This window comes from Sphaerodactylus townsendi, linkage group LG01 (assembly GCF_021028975.2).
Source record: "Sphaerodactylus townsendi isolate TG3544 linkage group LG01, MPM_Stown_v2.3, whole genome shotgun sequence".
NCBI lineage: Eukaryota > Metazoa > Chordata > Lepidosauria > Squamata > Sphaerodactylidae > Sphaerodactylus > Sphaerodactylus townsendi.
Genome location: NC_059425.1, coordinates 134,067,420 through 134,088,264, shown reverse-complemented (window position 1 = coordinate 134,088,264; position 20,845 = coordinate 134,067,420). Strand labels below are relative to the sequence as shown.

Here is a 20,845-nt window from a genome sequence, read left to right as displayed (position 1 = left end):
CTTATCCCTTTCCATATGTGCATTATTGTGCATTATTGTGCATTATTGCAGATTCCCATTTGTTTGCATTTCTCAAATGTCACATTAAAATTGTCAATAGTTACATGTACTGAACTGAGAGGACATTATGACACAGAAGTCTGAGTAGCATTTGGCCCAAAGACAGTTTTCACAAAACTTTTTAAATGTATCAGTAAACACTTCCAAGAAATATTTCTTTATTGCCATTGTACTCCAAAATAAAACTTCAGTTTACAAACTGGAAAATATATATACACATATCAATATATATGTACGGCATGAATATTAACCCTCTCATGTTTGTAAAAAGTAATGTTACTATGTTGTGATTGTTTAATCGTTTATATGCAGCATGTACAGAAATGCCTGCACACAATCTCCCCAACAAAATACAAAGTGGCATTTAAAATTTAATTCATCAACAGTCCAATTCAATCATGAAACATGAAAAAATGCACACTGCTCTGTCATAGATATTTCTTAACAGGAACAAGTAGGTAGGAGATACAGTGTTTCTGGTGGGAGGGTAGTGTGTAAAAATCTGTGTTAAGAGAACATCAGTCCTGGTCTTTCTCTGGCTGTGAATAGCATCATTACCTGAAGCAAGAATCCTTTCAAGTGAACAGTGGCCTAAGATCAGTTAGAGTGGCATTCTAGGTGTGCCATTAGGGGTGGCCCTCTTGGCCTTCTGCATCTGGTTCTGATTCTTCCGTGCCTTTACTACTTTCATTCTCACTTCAAATACTTCATGTATAGCCTTTCGAAAACAGTGGAAGTTGTAGTCTATCAGTCCTAAAGAAACAACAAAACAAAACCACAAGAAAAGTGAACTTTTCAAAATGTTATAAACAAACTAACCTTCTAGATTGTATATTAGTTTATATCATTCACTTAACTGACCCCTGGCTACAATCAGTGAATTCTGGAGGAGTGTTTACATAATTGAATGCAGAAGATCATACAGTGATCTCTTTTAACTGAGGTACAAAAACATACTAGAGGGAATGATCGTTTAATCCTTTACCAGCAACTACAATAGTCTCATCTTTTGAGTCCAGTTGTACCCTAAAGACCAACATAATTTTCCAGGTATAAGCTTTCAAGAGTCAAAGGTCCCTTTGTCAGATGATATACTTGACAAAGGGAGCTTTGACCCTCAAAAGCTTATACCCTGGAAATCTTGTTGGTCTTACTACTGGACTCAAATCTTACTTTTCTACTGCAGACCGATACAACTGCCAAACTAGAACAGTCTCATCCTTGATTACTCAGGGACACTGACAGATTGGAAAATGAATGCACTTATATAACAATTTACCCTTTAAGAAATATATGATTTTGGATGACTTTAATAGAGTCAAGTCTATTGAAATAAATCCAAGTGAGAAAGGGGTAAAGCTGACCATTCAAGATGCCACAGAGTACATATAGAAGGTGAGTTAGATTTTAGTTGAGTAGCACCTCAGAGATCAACAAGATTTTTGAAGGTCAAAACACCCTGTATTAGCTGGTATCTGATAATGGAGATGTGGCATTCTAAAGCCCATAATTCCCTCTCCCAAATCTTTTTGGTCTCTAAAGAGCTACTGGACTCAAATCTAGCTGTTCTTTTGCAGATCAACATGGCTACTGTCTGTATCTATACTGAAGGTAGAGAGGCAACTTAGTGGTACATTTTTTTATATATCCAAAGGACCTATTCTTTCTATTATTAAAATGGTTGTTTGAGGGTCTTGCATAAGGTTATTTTGATGAATCTGTTTCACCCTTCGGAATCAATTAATTTTCTAGGATTCCCATCATACATTTGTGGCTCAGGATTCATAAATCTGGCAAGCCTCCTCTAGACCAGGGGTCAGGAACCCGCGGCTCGCGAGCCGCATGCGGCTCTTCCGCCGCTGTTCTGCGGCTCCATGAGCGGAGCCGCCGGGCCCATCCAACTGTTTCTGGTTCCAATGTTATAAGCGAGCCTTTGGCCGAATCTTTGGAATATCACCTTCCTAGACCTTTTGACTCTACTATGGGATTTTTTACTAAGGGCAGCACTGATTTTGTTTTGAAAGGAGAATGTACACCCTTTGGTAATGATGATATTTTGACCATGTTTGATGTAAAAATGGTTATATTTGAATCTACTACATGAAGAGACCCTTTCTGTAGCTGAATCCTTCCATGAAAATAGAGGATTTATCTTTCCCAGCTTCCTTTTAAATTCAACCAATGAAAATAGTGTTGGAAAAAGAATTTTCACTTTCAGGCTTTTTTTTTTACTGTCAAATTCAAGGGGCAATGATAGGCAGCATAGCTGCACCCATGATTGCTACTTTATGTGCAATTTTCAGGAAACACCAATATTTCAGTCCTTTTCATCCTGCTTTACAGAAGGTTATACCTTAGGATATCAACAATAATTTTTCATTGTTAGTGATAGCAATTGTATGTGTGTGTATGAGGCATTATGTCTCTATTAAATGGTCCCATTGTTTGGACACCATTGAAATAGCCTCTTTCTTTGACTGCAGGCATTCCAACAGGATAGGGGAAGGGGAGGCAGGTTCTCCTCTTGACATAGGAACAAGGCCATGCCCTTTGAAATACCCTGTGACCCTCTCTTACCAGCTGAGTCCAACATGCTCCTTGCTGAATGCAAATGCTCACAGCTGCAGGGGGGATGGAAAGTGAATGTAGGTGGCCAACTTTTGGATGAGTCCTGGAGATCCTCCAAAATTGCCACCCTACATAGATTAGTCTCCCTGGAGAAAATGGGTGTTTTGGAGGGTGGCCTCTGGTGTTACACCACACTGATCCTTCTCCTTACCCAAACTCTGCCTTACCAAGGTTCCACCTCCAAATCTTCAGGCATTTTTCCAGTCTAAAGTTCACAATCCATGCAGTTCCACTCTGAAGTTCACAATCTATGCAGCTATTGCCACCATCACTGGAGCAAATGGGGAACCATCTGGCTTGAGCTTGGAATCTGTGTGGCTTTTCTCACTCCTTCTTGAAAGAAGGGAGGAGTGGGTGTGTGGTGTCAGTTCTCTAGAGCCCTCCCCAATTTAGCCAACAGCAAAGGCACAGTCCCACCCCATGAAGAAATAGGAGGGGATAAATCAGAAAGATTATTGAAGAAACAAAGTCACTGCGCTCAGTGACTGCTGGTGAAGAACTTCAGTCCTTGCTCTCTAATGAGTGCAGCCAGTAGCAACCTATCTGCTAGCCAAAACTAAGAGATTGGCAGAGAGGCACCTTCCAACAGGAGTAATCAAAAAAGATTAGCAACCCTGGCTGTCTTTAGGGAGAAGCTTCTTCCCTTTGGTGACAAGACAACTTCTGACCCTTGACCATCAAGAGAAAGTTGAACTCCTCAAATAGAAATGGATAGGTAAATCTAAGCCTGCAAGTGAATTGGATAGGCCAACATATTACTATAAGAACTCATGGTATAAGAATAATGTTATATCTAACTAAAGTGATGAAAATGTCAAATACCTTTTCTCTCAAAGCTTTCTTCTCTGACAAAACAAACAAGAGCAAGGAACTTTGTCACTTCCTTTAAATACAGGACAGTTGTATTGTTCAGTTTTATTATTGCTGTTGATTCTTTGTCATAAGGGGTTCCTGCACCACCATCTTTGAGCCTAAACAGGAATAGTTCAGGGTAGGGATGGAGGGGGGGGGTAAAGATTGGGGAAAAGTCATATCATTTACTTCTTCCAGAATAAAAAAGTCTTATTTCTACTTTCAAGACTACATACAATTAAGAATCTGGTGCTATATCACAATTATAGCTTTGCAAGCATATTGTAGGAAAAGTTGTGGCAGCACCTATTCAACCTCCTATATCACTAAGGCAGGGAAACCACTCACTGTTATTTTTCCCATGTGGTAGCATAAAGTAGAAAGCACTTTCCCTCAGACCTGTCATCACACACCAGAAGGCAAAGGATGTCCGGTGACATTTATTTTCCTTTCAACAGGCACTCATTTCACAAAGGCACACTAAAATAAGTGTGGTGTAATGGTTAAGAGCAGGTGGATTCTAATCTGGAGAACTGGGTTTGATTCCCCACTGTTCCGCCTGAGTGGCAGAGGCTTATTTGAGGAACCAGATGTGTTTCTGCACTCCTACATTCCTGCTGGGTGACCTCGGGCTAGTCACAGTTCTTCGGAACTCTCTCAGTCCCACCTACCAGACAAGGTGTCTGTTGTGGGAAGAGGAAGGGAAAGGAGCTTGTAAGCCACCTTGAGTTGCCTTACAGGAGAGCAAGGTGGCATATAAATCCAAACTCTTCTTCTTCTTCTAAATATACTGAGGCAGCAGTAACACAGATTTATTTAACAGGCAGAGGAGATGGTAAAAGTAGGAATATTAACAGAGATGGATGGATGAGGCAAATAAGGCAAGAAGAATACACACACTCTTCACAAGAGAGTTTGGCACAGAGACTTATAATGTTTGGTTTCTTTAGCACAGCACTAAAGCTTACTTGGTTCAGTTTAGCTTAGATGTTTCAAATATGTTTCACAAATTGTACAGTTCCTTTGCTTAGATGTTCTGACTTATGGCTATTCACACAGAGTCCTAACACTGGCTTGGTATTTTTTCACTGTACCCTCACACAGCCCTCATAGTTAGGTAAAACCCTCAGAAATAAAAGATAAACTATCTGCTGAGGTAAACTTAGAGCAAATCCCTATACTCCAGATTCACTGGTACCCTAAATCTCCTCTTTTTAGAAGCAGCAGTTCTTATCCTGGTTTGTATGGCCTTCAACCTGGATCTCCAATAAACCCTATAACCCTTTCCTACCAGTATACAGTGTCTGTGTATGACTGCTGTCACACAGCACTCAGGCTGATAACCAGCAGAATCAGTCACTCTCTTTGGCTGATTTCCCCTCAGAGTTTAGTGTTCACTCAGTTCAGGCAGACAGTTCTTAACAGAACGAATGATTCAAACCAAAAGCCTTTCAGATTGTTCTAACAAGGGAGATAACTTCCTCTTCCCTCTGCATCAGAGTGCAGGAGGCCACAGCCAATCAGGTGGCTGCCCTTTCCAAGGCCTTTCCTGCTTCAATGTGAAAGTAAACAGTTTTTTACTTAAACAGAACTGCAATTTAAAAATCATACATCTACTGCAGTCCATCACAGCACCACAAACACAAATTAGCTGTTTACATAATGTTTTGAAGGTATGCCATTTCATTACAGTTTTCAGCCAGGTCAACGTCAACAAACAGAAGGCAACACTAACTCAGTTTCCATCTGAAACATGTTAAGTCAGTGGCAAACTAGCCCACTCATTTAGACCACTTTTAAATCTAGTCCAATACAATACTCATAGGTGAAATAAGATGACTGTCAGTTCTCTTCCCAAACCTCAGTCACATCAACTGCAAGCAAAAGCTGTGACCCAAGATATCAAAGATGTCACTGATTGCTAGGAAGAGGGTGGAGCTACAACAGAGATTCCAGTGGAAGAAGAAAACCTTATTTAGATTGTCCCACTAGGTCAACAAGCAAAACAGGCAGCCAGAATCTGCGGGGTCGCTGGAGGAGGAGGAGGAGGAGGAGGAGGAGGAGTTTGGATTTATATCCCCCCTTTCTCCCCTGTAGGAGACTCAAAGGGGCTGACAATCTCCTTGCCCTTCCCCCCTCACAACAAACCCCCTCACAACAAACAAAAAGCTGTGACTAGCCCAAGGCTTAGAGAGAACCATGTGGGCCTCTTAGGGACATGGCAATGGCATAAAACCACAGCCCGTACTTCTGTTTGCCCTTTCCATGCTGTGACTGCAAAACCACAATTAATGCATGTATACTGAGATTCACAACAGAAAAGTGTGATTTTTCAATTTGGATTTTTGTAGCATGTCTTCCTCTACCTTAGTATCAGAGGCGTAGCAAGGGGGGAAAACACCTGGTGCACTGGTGCGTCCCCCACCCTGGAACGCCCCTGCCCCACCCCCACAGGGGCATGCGCCCAGTGAGTCACTCCCCTCCCGCCCCCTTGGATCAATGCCTCTGCTTAGTATCAGCCCAGTTCAAAACACACACAGTGTATCAACGAATACAAGCTTCCCCTTGTTTGTCCAGTTTTGCGCACTTAACAGGACTAATTGTTTTCCACTGATATGATCAATGTCCAATTCATGACAGTGGTCTCTTACCTGGAGTTGAAACAGAAAACAGATGTGCAATGACAAAGAAAAATCCTTTACAGTCAATATTTATCCATTTTCAAAATCATATAATTATTTTTGGCTATAAAGATCGCTGAGAAACAAACAGGTAGACCAAGTATATGGTTCAGAAACATTCTACTTACCCATAGATGCAGGAAATGTCAATCACAACATCTATCATATCACAGCTAAGTTCATAAGTCTGCATGTCCACTGGACTACTGTCTGTTGCAATATAAATTTTACTGACTACATCAAAGAGAAAGGCTTTCTCAATCCCAGAATTCTGAAAAGAAGAAGAATATGAACTTCATTAGAAGGAACCTAATATTTAGACAATAAAGACTGTACTTTCTTTTCTTCCAGACATAATGACCACAGGTAGATACTGGTAAAAGATACTAGCTAGAATGGCTCCTTCAATAATGCAGACACATTCAATCAATAATCATAACCAAAAACAAAATCAGCTTAACCAGCTTAACCGTATACCCAGCTTAACAGTATACGAACTTATTTTCATAGAGCAATGGGGAATTACTCAGCTTGGCAATGCAAGAGGTAGGCTGGGAGGGGATCTTTTTAGACTATGTATACCAGAAACGGCTTGAAACGTATCCGCAGAGAATTCACAAAAGACCAAATTGTAGTTTAAATATTTTTATATAAGTTTTGGTTGCACACAATCACACAGTCAGACGTTAAGGCACATACACACGGTTCCTAAGTATATAGATAGGGAGGAAAACATAGGTTGGATGATAGAATAGGGGTTGGGGAAGCAGGGGACTTTTGCGTTACCCAAATCTGCAGAGAAGTTCCAGAAGAAGGCAAGGATCTCTATGCCAGCATAGGGACCCAAGCGAAGGACAATATATATCGTGTCTCGCACCAACTTGACCAAGGGCGATTCAGGTTAGAAATGAGCAATGAGCTTTAGGTGAGCAGGACTTTTATACCCCTTTGTGCAGGTAAAGTTTAGTTTCTTTGCAACTGCTTGAGGTTTCCTTGCTGGACTAGCGGGGTTGAGCTAATTAGCAGCTCTATCTATTGTCTCTACTCCCTGGGACAATGGGGCCAATTGGTCCTAGATTATATCAGTGGAACCTTGAATGGTTTATGCAGAGGTGCTTCCTAAAGTCTCTGCCTTAAGTATTCAAATTTGGCTGAGGCTTGAGTGAATCAGGAAGGGATCTTGTTGTTAGGGAGATCGTTTCTGAGAGGTCAGGAAATGCAGGGATGAAGCAATTGTTTGGAGAACTGTTTTCTCAAAAGCACAGTATCAGGGAGTTTCCAAAAAGCAGCTTAGCAAGGTGTGGTGTTCAGGAGTTCTACAGACTACATTATGTTAAAGGAGTATTCTGGAAGGGTGGGATAATCAAAGATTCATGTTCTTATTATGAGACGTCCAGATAGTATTGCCTGGAGTAACTCATAGATTTAATCTCTGCAAACCGATTGTTTTGCCTTAGGCTTGCTCTCAGCTTGGACACTCTGCTATCCACCCATACAAACATGGAAACTGGCATTTTGCAGCACACAGTGTAAGGAATAATATGAAAATCCAATAATTCAAAAGGCAGGGGATGAAGGCCATGCTAACAGACCTATCACAGAAAGGTCTAGCTGCTTTTTATATGGAAAGCAGGTAGGGAGGGTCATCTCTAGACCTTCCCACTCATTTCATCATACAACGGGGTTCAAAGCATTTTCCCCCAGTTCAAATTCAAAGTACAAAGCACATCCAAGTAAGGATTGGGAGGAAGGGGGCCTGGTTCTGTTCATTTGGTCACTCCATTTTCTGTTTAAAACCAAGTTATCATCCTATTTTTACTATGTGAACAAGAGGACCTAAATCTATGACAATGTCTCTGTCACCTCCAGTTTGATCCTTAGTCCCACTGGACAACTCCCATTGATTTCACTGCAATTTACTCATGACTAATATCGGCTGGACTGTTTGCATAGATGAAATTAACTTCATAGCCTCTGCGCGACAAACATCTAAACAGAACCGGCAATCTTGTGCTAAAGAGTTAAATCACCAACTCCACTTCTGTTTAGCATCATACTATGAGCATATGCATATTTTGACTTGGATCAACCAGAAATTTCCTCCTCCTGATAAAGCCCAAGATGCCCTACAAAAAGCTGCTTCTGAGGGGTGAGAGATCCCTAGGAACATCTTGAAGTCTGCAGTGTGGGGGTGGGGGTGGGGGTGGGGGTGGGGTGGATTAATGAAAACCTGGTGTCCTCTCCTATCTGTGGAAATCCTCCAATGAATCAAAGGCCTACATCCAAATGACTGAGCAGGCTTTCTTACCATTTATTCTTGAGCCACTGGAACAGCCCCAACAATTGCAATGGTTTTTAAAAATAAAGGTAAAAACAAAAGCCACTGGTTTTGCACCTTTTAGGTAAAGGTAGTCCTTGTAGAAGCATGGGGTCAATACTGATCTATGAGGTGATGTCAATTCACAACTTTTATTAGCCAGACTAAGTTTACAAGGTGGTTTGCCATTGCCTTTCCCCAGTCACCCACACTTTACCCACAGCAAGCAGGGTACTCATTTTACAAACCTTGAAAGGATGAAAGGCTAAGTTAACCTTGACCTGGCTACCTAAAACTGACTTCAGTTAGGATTGTGCTCAGGTTGTGAACAGAGTTTTTGACTGCAGTACTGCAGTTTACTACTTTCTGTCATAGGGGCTCCTCTTTTTAGCACATTCTAAACTTTTATATGAAAAAGTATTTACCGAGATAAAGATGTTAAGCAGATTCTCCAGTGTTGGAAGCTGGGGGATCAGTTTCTGGACCACTTTGCTGAATGCTTCAAATATAGAATGATCGTATATACTTGTTAAATAAAAGCTGGCAAAGAAAACAGCATTATTAATTACTTTGTAATGAATAGGTAAGGAAGCTCTCTTTAAAAACCTAGTATTATGATAAAATTATAGAAAGTAATTACTGTGTTTATGCTTTGTTAAGCCCTTCGAATGATACCAAGGAGCCAGATAGACACTAATACAAAGTTTTATATAATTACAATAAATCGCTTCCCAGTTGCTAACCCAATCTCTAGATTTTCAGCATCTGCATTTTTAACATTGGAGGCTATCAAAACAAGGGCCGTTTCTGCACGAATGCGGAAGCGGCCGGGTCGGCGTACTCGACGCCAACCCGACGACGCTGGGACCGTTCGCATGAACGGTCCCAGAAAGAGCCGGGACGACGGCACCGCAGAGCGCCATCGCCCGACCGACCCGGCATGTCCCCAGGCCCCTGGCACGTCACTGAGGCCTGAGGACATGCCCCCCGGCCCTGTGTGCCTGCTCCAGCGTCGCAGGGCAGGGGGGCGTGTCCCCAGGCCTCGGCGACGTGCCGGAGGCCCGGGGACAAGGTAAGTGCAGGGAGGGAGTGGGGGAGGAAGCGCCGGGAAGCTGCTGCCGTTCGCATGGCAGTGGCTTCCAGCCGGAGTTTCCAGAAAACGCCGGCTCAGCGCCGGGCGGGCGGTATGAGGGCGCCGCCGCTGCAAAGCAGCTGCACCCCCTGTGCGAATGGCGGCCTGGGGACGGCGTTTTTGCCGTCCCCAGGCCGCCATATTCCGCCCGTGCGGAAACGGCCAAGGACTCTTGTTCACTGTAACTTTTCCTGAAGAGGGGTGTTGTTGTTTTTTTGCCACCTGCCATAACTCTGCAATAAATGGCAAATTACACTCAAGGTTCATTCTAAGTCATGCATGTTAAGAGGCCTTGTGAGATAAAGACAAAATAGTTTTCAAAGCCTCTAGTAGTGTGATTAGTACATATAACTAAATATTTTAAGATTCCTTATGTTTGTACAGAAAAATACCAAAAATAAACACCACCTTGGAAAACAACCTTGAATAAAGTAAGGTCAAGTTTTCTAGTTACTTGACTGTTATTTTTCCAACATACCCATCACTTGCTATCAACGATTGTTTCCTAAGAAGTAACATAAATCTGGCATAATTATGACTTTAATGCTGTGCAAAGTGCATGGTTCCTGTAATTTGTTTTGCAGGGCATATAAACGGCTACCATCTGCTCACCTCAAGTGGATTTTTTCCAGCCCAGCATCTGCTAGATCGTCGTTTGTCCTCTGGTGAATGTCTCTTTGTGTTTCAATCTTGTGATCATCAGACAAACCATCTACTTTGTGAATAAATATTTCAAAGTTTATGTCTGGATTGACTTTATATGCTCTTGTCACTGTCAGATGCAGTCTAGCCAATGCTTCCATATAATCATCCTACAAACCAAAATACATCAAATAAACCCTTCAGTTTTATAATCTAATGAGGAATTAAAATATTTTAAATTTTCACCCTTAATGTTATCACCTTTTTATAAACGTGCACACTTCAGCATTTGAGTACATTCTTACAGACCTATTCTGCTAATAGTAGAGCTTTCCTCCCCTACAAAAATACTTGGTACTGAAGAAGAGCATCTTGTACCAGTGAAAGTTTCCCTATGCTGCCGTGGATTAAAACTGCAGCATTATAAGGTTAGACCCTACAGATCTCTTCAGTGTGGTTTAGTGGCAAAGCTGCAATGGGGCAGGGGGGGGGTGCAGAGCCCCAGGCGCATGCCATTGGCAGCACGTGGGGGCGGAAAATTGCCCCCAGACCTCCCTTTCCAGGGGTGGGGCGTGGGTGGTTCGGAGAATGAGCGAGCTGGGGGTGGGGTGGGGGGCGTGTGGGCAGGTTGTGCCCTGGGCGCAGTTTCCTCTCCCTCTGTCCCTGGTGTGGTGTAGTGGTTAAGAGTGTTGGGCTCTAATCTGGAGAACAGAGTTTGATTACCCTCTCCTCCAAATGAGCAATGTACTCTTATCTGGTGAACTAGATTTGTTTCCCCACTCTTACACATGAAGCCTGCTGGGTGATGTTGGGCTAGTCACAGTTCTCTCAGAACTCTCTCACCCCCACCTACCTCACAAAATTTCTGCTGTGGAGGAAACAAAGGAGTTTGTAAACCAATTTGAGACTCCTTACAGAGGAGAAAGGTGGGATATAAATCCAAGCTCTCCTTTGATTTTTATGCAGAGCATGCTATTAAGAAATGCTGTGTTCATCACAGCTTTCAGCTGATGGGTATTCTATGATGGCTGTTTTCCACAACTCATCAGTCACTAAATGGAACTATAGCGTTAGCATAACTGTGTTGCACAGCTCTTGCCAGACTTATAACAATTCAGATAAAAGTTGCTCACTTTCTTGAACACAGAGGAATAGTAGATTATGGGTAAGGCTTCTAGCTGTATTCCTTCTACTGATCCATCCCCTGCCCATTAAATGGCGCACACCAGTAACACCTGCCCCGGACTCTGCTGATCATACAGCTAAATCAAAAATCAGGCTCCTTATTTAGAACTTTGCCACCACTACAGTAAGCTCAAATATGATGGGCAATTCTGTATCATCAACATTTTAAAAAGTTGACAGTGAGTGAAAAAATAGCAACTTCCTATTAATATCCTAATTTTAAAAAACTTTCCTTGCTTAAATCACTGGATTTAATTGCCATACATGAACATGGGAAACTCCCTCATGCTGAATCATACTACTAGTATCTCAAGGTCAGTACTGCATACTGTGAAAGGCAGCAGATCTTCAGGGCCTTAGAGAGAGGATTCTCACATCATCTGCTACCTGACCCTTTTAACTAGAGATGCCTGGATCAGACTAGGGATATTCTGCATACAAAACAGTTTAGAGATGCCAGTTACTTGATTCTGGTAGGGGATTTCCTAGCAATGCTTCCTTTTCCACACCCTTGCTTAATGAAGCATTGGGAAGAAAGGAATGGCGTCAGCTTTACGTCACTTTCTCTTTTGGAGCAGACATTTTCTGCTTTAGAACAATCAATACGTGGATATTTCTGTTTTGGAATGTAAGTTTTCTTTTCATCACCAGTTGCCATCATTGACTGTGCAGATAGTGTGATTGTATGGGTTACTGGGGAGGGAAGAAGGGCAAAAAAAATCATCCCAGTCATCTTAATCTTTTCCCTTACCTGAGAATCAATAACAAATATCAGTGCTCCGGTGCCTCGGAATATCATCTCATAGTCAAAGGTAGGGTCAAAAAAGTCAATTTGCCCCGGAAAGTCCCATATCTGAAAGTTTACGAAGGAACTATTGGAAACATCTTCTCTGCAGATCTTGTTTGTACTCTCCAAGAAAAGAGTTTCATTTGGTGACATCTTATGAAAAACAACTTTCTGAATGGAAGATTTTCCACTTCTCCTCAGCCCCATGAGCAGGATTCTTGGTTTGACTTCTGTATTGAAGGGGTCATTGAAATCTAGAACTGAAGGGAACAATTACCTATAGATCGCACACTCAGAAAAATGGGTGCATTCGTCATACATCTCAATTCTAATGCACCTATTTAGAAGCAACATGTTTAAATTTCATTTGAACCCATTCCCATGTGACTGTCTCTTCCAATCTGAGAATTCTTCCCTTTACTAGACTACATACATTGATATTAATTGATTATTTGATTACAGACTGCAGAATCTTTTTTCAAGCTATTTTACCAGCACCACCTGTTGGTTAAAAAGACAAGTAAAAGAACAATCAACTCATTTAGACAACTGTACAGATCACATAGTTGTAAAATGTTTATTACGTTAGAATGCTATTATTTTTTAGCATTTCAGGCTGTAATCATTAATATACATTGAACAACTAAAGCTTTAGTTGATTAAGTGATGAGTATATTTTGAAGCATTTTTGGCTCTGGTTTGTTGTTGCAACAGGAAATGAAAATGTTTGATCTTAACAATGAATGGTACATTTTGTTTAATAAATTATATGTCCTTCAAGACCTCAAAAGGGCAGCAATATTGAAGATTTTGATAATACATCAACTAAATGCAATTAGTTACTTGACAAGTGAGATAAAAGGCAAATCTTCAGTTGATTAAATGTTCTTTAAGCCAGTTGTCAGCTCTATGATATATTGTGTTGGATCAGAACAGAGGTGGGATTCAGCTGGTTCGCACCGGTTCTACCGGTAGCTAAGGTTTGGCTGAATTCACTGAACCGGCTGAATCCCACCACCCCAGGAAAGGGAAGCGAGGCCCCCCCTGCAGCGTGCACTGTCCCCCATCACTTCCCCTCCCCCCACCCACTTACCTGGCTGCTGCAGAGGACCGTGGCTGATCCAGCCGAGGCCTTTTCATCTACCCCAGGCCCAGCCATGCAGCCAGGAAAGAGACCTTTCCCCTGCTGGGGATCGTGCTGGCGTTGTCTGGCTGCACCGAATGGCAGTGGTGAGATCTTGCGGTTGGGGAGGGGCCATCCCGGCTGTGCAGGTGGACACAAGGCCGGGGGCCTGCTGTGCGACTGGAAAGGCTCCTCCCCTGACGGAGGATCTTGCCACCACTGCCTGGTGAGACCGGACAACGCCGGCGCGATCCCCAGTGGGGGAGAGGTTTCTCTCCCGGCCACACAGCCCGAAAGGCCCATCTCCCATTGGAGGATCTCGCTGCTGCCATCCGACACAACTGGACAACGCCGGTGCGATCCCCAGCAGGGAAGAGCTTTCTCTCCCAGTCATGCGGCTGGGCCTGAGGTGGAGGAAAAGGCCCCGGCTGGGCCAGCCACGGTCATCTGTTGCAGCCAGGTAAATGGGCAGAAGCAGCAGAGTGGGCATGGTGGGGCGGGGCCCCAAACCAGTAGCTAAATTAATTGAATCACACCACTGGATCAGATGTTACAAGCAGTAAAACAGATCAGGTTACAATTTAAAATGCAAAAGGAAAACCTCATCATAAGTAATACTATTGTTGCTGAGTTATAAATAAATACATCAAAATATTCTGTGCAGGATCCCAAACTCCATCTCCTGCTTAATGCAAGAGGAAAGTATTTTTGCCAAATCTGCCTTCCCACTGCAGATTTCATGTTCTACCTCCATGCTGCTGAGGAGAGTTCCCTTACCCCTGCAGCCATTCTCTATGGAACCCAGAAGGCTTCAGGAAGAAGGAGAAGACAGGAAATATCTGCTCCATAAGCTGAATCCACTTGTCCTTTGGCTCCAATGTATTTTCTCTTGGAGCTAAAGCTACTATTTTAATATCTTTGATTTCAACACCTACCCCATCATTTTAAACCTGCAATTGGAAAATGTACACTTTCCAGATGCCTAGTTTTTACTAATGCATACCCAGATTACCAGAGAAACCTTCAGTTTCAAATGGTACAGTGTAAACCCAGATATTATGGCTTTGGAACCACAGTTCTACACATGATATTTTTTTAATTTAAACTTTCCTCAGCAGCAAATTTGGAAAGCAGAAATAAACACAGTTTAACTATTTCCTTGAAACAGTCACATTAAATTTCCAAACGTTCATAATATCTCTCATGCACAGTCAGTAACTTAACTTTACATGACATAATAACAGCTGAACAAAAGATGCCCATGAAGAGTTTAGGGCCCCCAACCATAGCAAATAACTAATGTCACCAGTAGCGTCATGGAAAATGTATGTTAAAGCTCACAAGAGCCACCAATGCCAAGGAATTATTTATATGACGAACCCAAAATAAGACAAGAGCCCAATGATACCTTAAAATCTAATTAAATTTATTCAATTATACTTTTGGGATGGACAGGTCACTTTGTTAGATGAATTATAAACTATAAATTATGAAACAAGAATCACTGAATTAGTTGGGTTTTAGCTTTGCCCTGTATGTCCCAGGCCAGCCTGATCTCATCAGATCTTGGAAATTAAGCAAAATCATTCCTGGTTAGCATTTGGATGGGAGTCCTCCAAGGAATACCAGGGTTGCTATGCAGAGGAAGGTAATGGTAATCCATCACTGTTAGTCTCTTGCCTAGAAAACTCTGTGTCGCCATAAGTCAGCTCGCACTTTACACACAAACACCACAGTTCTGCTTTCAAAACCTCTTGTTTTGGGCTCCTTCCCTCCCCCTTCTCCTCTTCTCCAATCAGGTATCAGAGATTTGGAGGACTTAAAAGATGCCAGAGGGACATCAGGAAGAGCTACCTGACCTAGGGGAAAAAGATATCTTGACCCAGCCTGATCAGGCCAAAAGAGGGTGAGGCCAGGGAACTAATAAAAGTGCTGGGACAGAGAACTACGGTCTCTTCTCTCTCTCTTTCTGCTGGGTCAATGAACGGAGCAGACCTCTTGCCAGGGCTGTGCAGAGAGCAGCCATTTATGAACCATGTGCTCATCCAGGGAGCTCACTCAGCCTGCCAGGTAATGAGAAGTCTTTGAGAATTGCAACCTTCTAAGCTTTAAGGGCCTACCCTATTTTCAACAACTGCTAGGGTACGTTTAGGGAGAGGGACAGAGGATTTCCGTTAGTATCTCCTTTGTTTTGGAAACCCTTGCTCAATCTGGTGCAGTGCCAAAATATACTTGTGACCATTTTATTTAAACCTTAGATGTGGAGAACAGTTTTCTGTACCACGAATGCCCCACCATCTTGGATGCGCTATCTAAATAAGAGGGGAGAGGAACGTTGGCAGCTAGCAAGCAGCTTTTTCTCTAGGACCTCCAATCTATCCTCCTCAACTTTTCCAAATAACAAAGATCAACCTTCAAACTGAATTTCTAGAAAAGAGTCAAACATCAGAACAGCAAGAGGAGGCAGGATATACTGTGACTGAAGCTCTGAGATCCTTTATTTTACAAGGTTTATGGACAAGTCTACGTTTACTTTCAAGCCAATGAACTTAGAAAGGTATAATTCTGCTTAAGATGGCACGGAGTAGTAGACACATTGGATCCCAAGAAGCAAACACTTGCTTGTGTTCTGTATGTGTATCATTTTTCTAACCATTACTTAAGTTTCTCTTTTTAAAAAAGGCAATGCAATTTTCCAGTTTGCCTTGGGGTTCTACCTCTTTTTTTCAAAAAAATATAAGCCCAAGCCTTTACCATGTGTCTCAGGTGATGGCCTCGAGTTATGCTTGTTTTTTAATGTTAACATTGCGAAATTACAGGTTTTTCCCCTTACTCTTTTATCTAAATATTTAATAGCATTTAATAGCCAGATAGTTTAAGTTTTCAGATGTCCTCATTTTCTTATTTATATACAAAGGTGGAGGCAGTGCTATATGGACTTTTAGAGACTTTGGGCCCTGTAATGGTTATAGGAAGGACATTCAACATAGGACCGCAGGAATCTATTTTTGCAAAGCACTCTGGATACCTCCAGCTACTCCTGTTTTGTCACATTGATACACCACCCCTGAACTCACCAGGAATACAATCCAGAAAGAACTGGACCATGAACTATTTTCATACCATTGAATTAGTTCAGAAAAAGAATTAGAAATTTGAGACTGTAAACATGCCAACTGAATCACTGTACAAAACATCTCATGGAAAAGACAACCTTTTTCTAGGGCAATGCAAACAAGATTTTTTTTCCTTTGAGAAGTTAAGCTATTCTAAATGCTAACAAAAAACCTAAACTGGTGCATGAAAAGATTTTGCTGCAAACACAACACATCAACTATGCAAACTTGATAAAATAAATTTTTGTGCACTGAATACCAGTAATATAATTTAATTAATCAGATAGATCTACAACACATTAAACCGGGACACATTCAAAACCCCACCATTTTCAGGTAGTCAGGTTTTTCATTTATCTCTGCTATGTAAAACAAACAGAACATTGCCCAAAATAAAAGTAATTCATGCTCTGCAGAAAGCAACAGGTGCTATATAAGCTACTCTTTTTAATAAACGCATATAAAGATACCTTGCCTACACCATTATATCAGTGCACACACTTAATGAAAACTATACTGGAGCAGAGCCTGGTAATCTGGGGACTGACATTCACAGCTGCAGTGGAACTCCAAAAGCAGAACCCTCTACAGCTGTTGCCTTTTATGGGCTTAAAATCTGCCTTCTTTGGTTCCTGAGAACTCCAGGGACACCACATTAAAATGCATCCACCTACAGGGTGAATACCTGTTCACAATAAAATAATAAATAAAGTAATTGTTCACAATAAAATAGGAAACATTTCTTAACAATTTCTCTCCAGATATTGTTTGAAAGAATACATTTACTAAGTCCCTGTCCTTTCCCTTACTTTTATATCTAAGCTATTCTTCTCTAGTTACTTTGTTTTTCATTTACATTTGTCTAGTTGATTCTTTTCTTTCCCATTTCATATCATAATACTGTGGAAAGTACCAATAAGCTGATAGGCCATTGATCTTGTTCTTTCCAAATGCTTCTTATGTTGGTATGACTTTTTCTTGCTAATCACACCCACTGTTAACGTAAACATTCCCTCCCTCCACCCCCAATTTTTCTTCCCATTCTGGCAATATTAAATAATTTTCTCCTCCAAGATCTTTAGTTGGTCACCAAGTACTAGCCTCCCTCTCTACAAAGCTAGATCTTGCATTACTCAAGAGGCAGCTACTGTTTCTCTAAGGCCCCTTCTGCACATGCACAATAATGCACTTTCAATCCACTTTCAATGCACTTTACAGATGGATTTTACTGTGCGGACTAGCAAAATCCACTTGCAAACAATTGTGAAAGTGGATTGAAAATGCATTATTCTGCATGTGCGGAAGGAGCCAAAGCTTCAACTTGCATATTCAACACAGCAACCACTTACTTAATTCCATTAAAAAAAAAGATTCCAAGGGCCAAGTCTTCCTGAGCTATAACTTCTGACCAGAAATCATGTTTTCCCCCAAGAACTCAGAAGTGTAGGAGTTGGATGTTCAGAAGGAAAATGCCAGGTGTGCTCTATTACTTTTGATGATTCAAGACTGAGTCTGGTATTGAAATCAGACTCCAAGCCTTGTTCAAAGTAAACCTTGAACATAAACTGGGAGGCTTGGCCAGGCTCATCTTTATTAAAGCTGCAGCAGCATAAGTGACTAGGGCTTCACGAAAGAATATTATAGTTCAAATCTCACTTCCTCTGGGCAGTTCCAGGCAAGGTCTTGTTCCTGCACACATGGCTCCCTCTCTGCCAAACTGGTCTCACCCAGGGCATATTTATATGTGACCCCAGTGAGGTAAAAGATCCATGGAACTTGCACAGGTCTGTGTTTAAACTGGGCTGCTACCTATGCAACACCATGACACACGTTAATACCTCAGAGCAATACCCACCCAGGCTTCTAGCTCCTTGCATGCTAATTATGCACGTATAACAGCCAAATTAAATAAAAGTTGTATGAGGACTAGGTGCAAGGACTATATTTAAAAATTGGCCTTCACAAGGATATTCAAAAATGTACTGAGGTAATGCAGTACAACCAAAGCAGGGGGTATTATAATATTACTGACAGGTGGGTATTATAATATTACTGTCAGGTCTCTGTCAGAAGATGCCTGGTCAGCCAGTCACCTCATGAGACCTTCAACATTTCCAGCATTTCTGCCCCCATGACCCACATACACAGCTTTGGTCTAATGCATTTCAAAACATCTGTAGCCAATTCCCAGTAACTCACCTCTCTTCCAAGTCATCCAAGCACCACAAAAGGATTCCATGACTCTCCGATCCCTAACTTTATTTAACTACTAAACTTCCGACTCCCTTCAGCCATCTCTCTCTGCACCTAGATTCTCCACCCACACTTATCCCAGACTACAGACTCCCATCTCCATCCATAGTTTTACCTCCTAATTTCTCTTTGCCAATACATTCACTCAACTCACAACTCATTCATCCCCAAATCCATATTTCCCTACCTCTCAAACATACATACCCCGACATCTTTTGTTTCCCAACCCCAAAGGTAAAGATGCTCTTAAACACAGTCAGAATTTATGTCCAAGACCATTTGCATGTGGAAGGATTCAGGGATTCCTGGACTATCGTGCATCTCAGTAGTAGTTCCGAGTGTGTCCAGCAAAGATCAGGCAAAAGGCTAAAAAGGAAAATGTGCTAGTGCTCTGGTGCATTGCAACTGTTTCCTGAAACTGGGATATAGATAAAGTTGCCAGTCCAGGCGGTAGAATTACAACTAATGTCCAAGAAACAGAGTCTGCTAGTCCCCCTGGATCTCTCCCCTCCCCAAACACAGCCTTCCACGAGCTTCACCCCCAAATCCCCAGGACTTTCCCAAACCAGAAGTGGCAATAAAGGAGTCTTCTGGTCCTGTAATATTCCCTCTTCCATATATCAGCACCCTACGAGGGACAGTTTATATGCTCGAGATCAGTGCTGAAAGAGGGGATGTACGGCCGAAGGTTTATCTGGATGGATTTTGACTCATCCTGAAAGGAACCGTTCCCCACACCTAATTCAAGGAAGACGGGGGGGGGGGGGGGGCACTCTGAAGATCTAACGATTTCATACAATGGTAATCCGGCACCAGTGCTCCTCTGCAACACTCACACACCCCTGTTCCTTAAATTCGCCCTCCCAATCCCACCCAAGAAATTCCCTAATGGACTCCCCCCGCTGTTGCTCAGCCAGACATTCATAACAGCCGGGGGCTCAGCTCGGCTTCGCCCCCCTCGACCTCACCCCGCCCCAAAGCAATGGCAGTGGCAGCGCAGTCACGAGGCTCTCCCTTCCTCCGCGCTCCTCCTGTGCAGCGGCGGCGGCCACTTACATGCCTCGTCCCCGCCGCTCTCCGGGTCACCGTCGGAGAAGGATTCTGCCCGGTCTCCATAGTCTGCTAGTCCCACAATCTCATCCTCCTCCTCGTCTTCCTCCTCCTCGTCGTCTTCTTCTTCTTCATCTTCCTCCTCCTCCTCTTCCTGCTCCTTCAGCTTGCCCGGCACCTGGCTCATGCTGTTTCTCTGCAACGCAGACAGTCCTGGGGGAACTCTTCCCACCACCCTTGAATGTCTTCCCCAAATCTGCCTCCTGGGGACTTCGACTCGAACAGCTTCCTTTTCTGCTTCCTCCTCCGCCTGCTGCCCCTGTTCCCCGCGGCTCTCAAGGGAAAGTCAGTTAAGGCCCCAGCGTCCCTCCCAGAGGAGAAAAACTGCGTGACCCAAGTCACCTGACGCACACACACACAGCAACACACTCACAGAGTGAGTAACATAATAGTACACGTAGGGAAATGAGAATCCTGGCACCGAAGAGTGTGCGCAGAGGGTTTTTGTTTTGTTGTGGCTACAGATCGCGAGCCGAGACAGGGAGGGATCATCGCTTCTTTTACAAAATAAAAAGGATGGATTTTTAAATCACCCTGAAAGTCATCTTTTCCCCATTCAAACCCTACGCCCGCATACTTATGTAGTCCAGTAAGGGTTAATAACGGGGTGGGAGACTCTATACATGATCAATGGCAATGGAACCTTAGTACAGCGGGAGGGGGGCTATTTTAACTTCAACAGTTAAGCAGAAATGAGGGTTTTGGCAGGCATCCTATTGTAGAACTGTGATATTACAAGCTGCACGCCGATCTACAGTCCTTCTTCTGTGACTCTGAGGCTCATTCCGCACATGCAGAATAATGAACTTTCAAACTGCTTTCAGTGCTCTTTCAAGCTGTGCGGAATGGCAAAATCCACTTGCAAACAGTTGTGAAAATGGTTTGAAAACGCATTATTTTGTGTGGGCGGATTGAGTGTTAAGTGCAGGCATTGGGGGGGGGGGCTGCTATGTTTTGCT

The 20,845-nt window shown here is 42.6% G+C and overlaps 1 protein-coding gene across 1 annotated transcript; it reads right to left on the bottom strand.

Annotated features, from left to right (window-relative positions):
• Nucleotides 1-201: 201 nt before the first annotated feature.
• Nucleotides 202-20,224, bottom strand: RRAGD (Ras related GTP binding D). The gene is made up of 7 exons (XM_048494485.1): nucleotides 19,833-20,224; nucleotides 12,249-12,544; nucleotides 10,283-10,482; nucleotides 8,964-9,078; nucleotides 6,350-6,492; nucleotides 3,511-3,659; nucleotides 202-813 (listed from the first exon to the last, which is right to left on the bottom strand). Exons 1-7 carry the CDS (start codon nucleotides 20,011-20,013, stop codon nucleotides 662-664), a joined length of 1,236 nt encoding a protein of 411 aa, XP_048350442.1. The 5' UTR covers nucleotides 20,014-20,224; the 3' UTR covers nucleotides 202-661.
• Nucleotides 20,225-20,845: the final 621 nt, after the last annotated feature.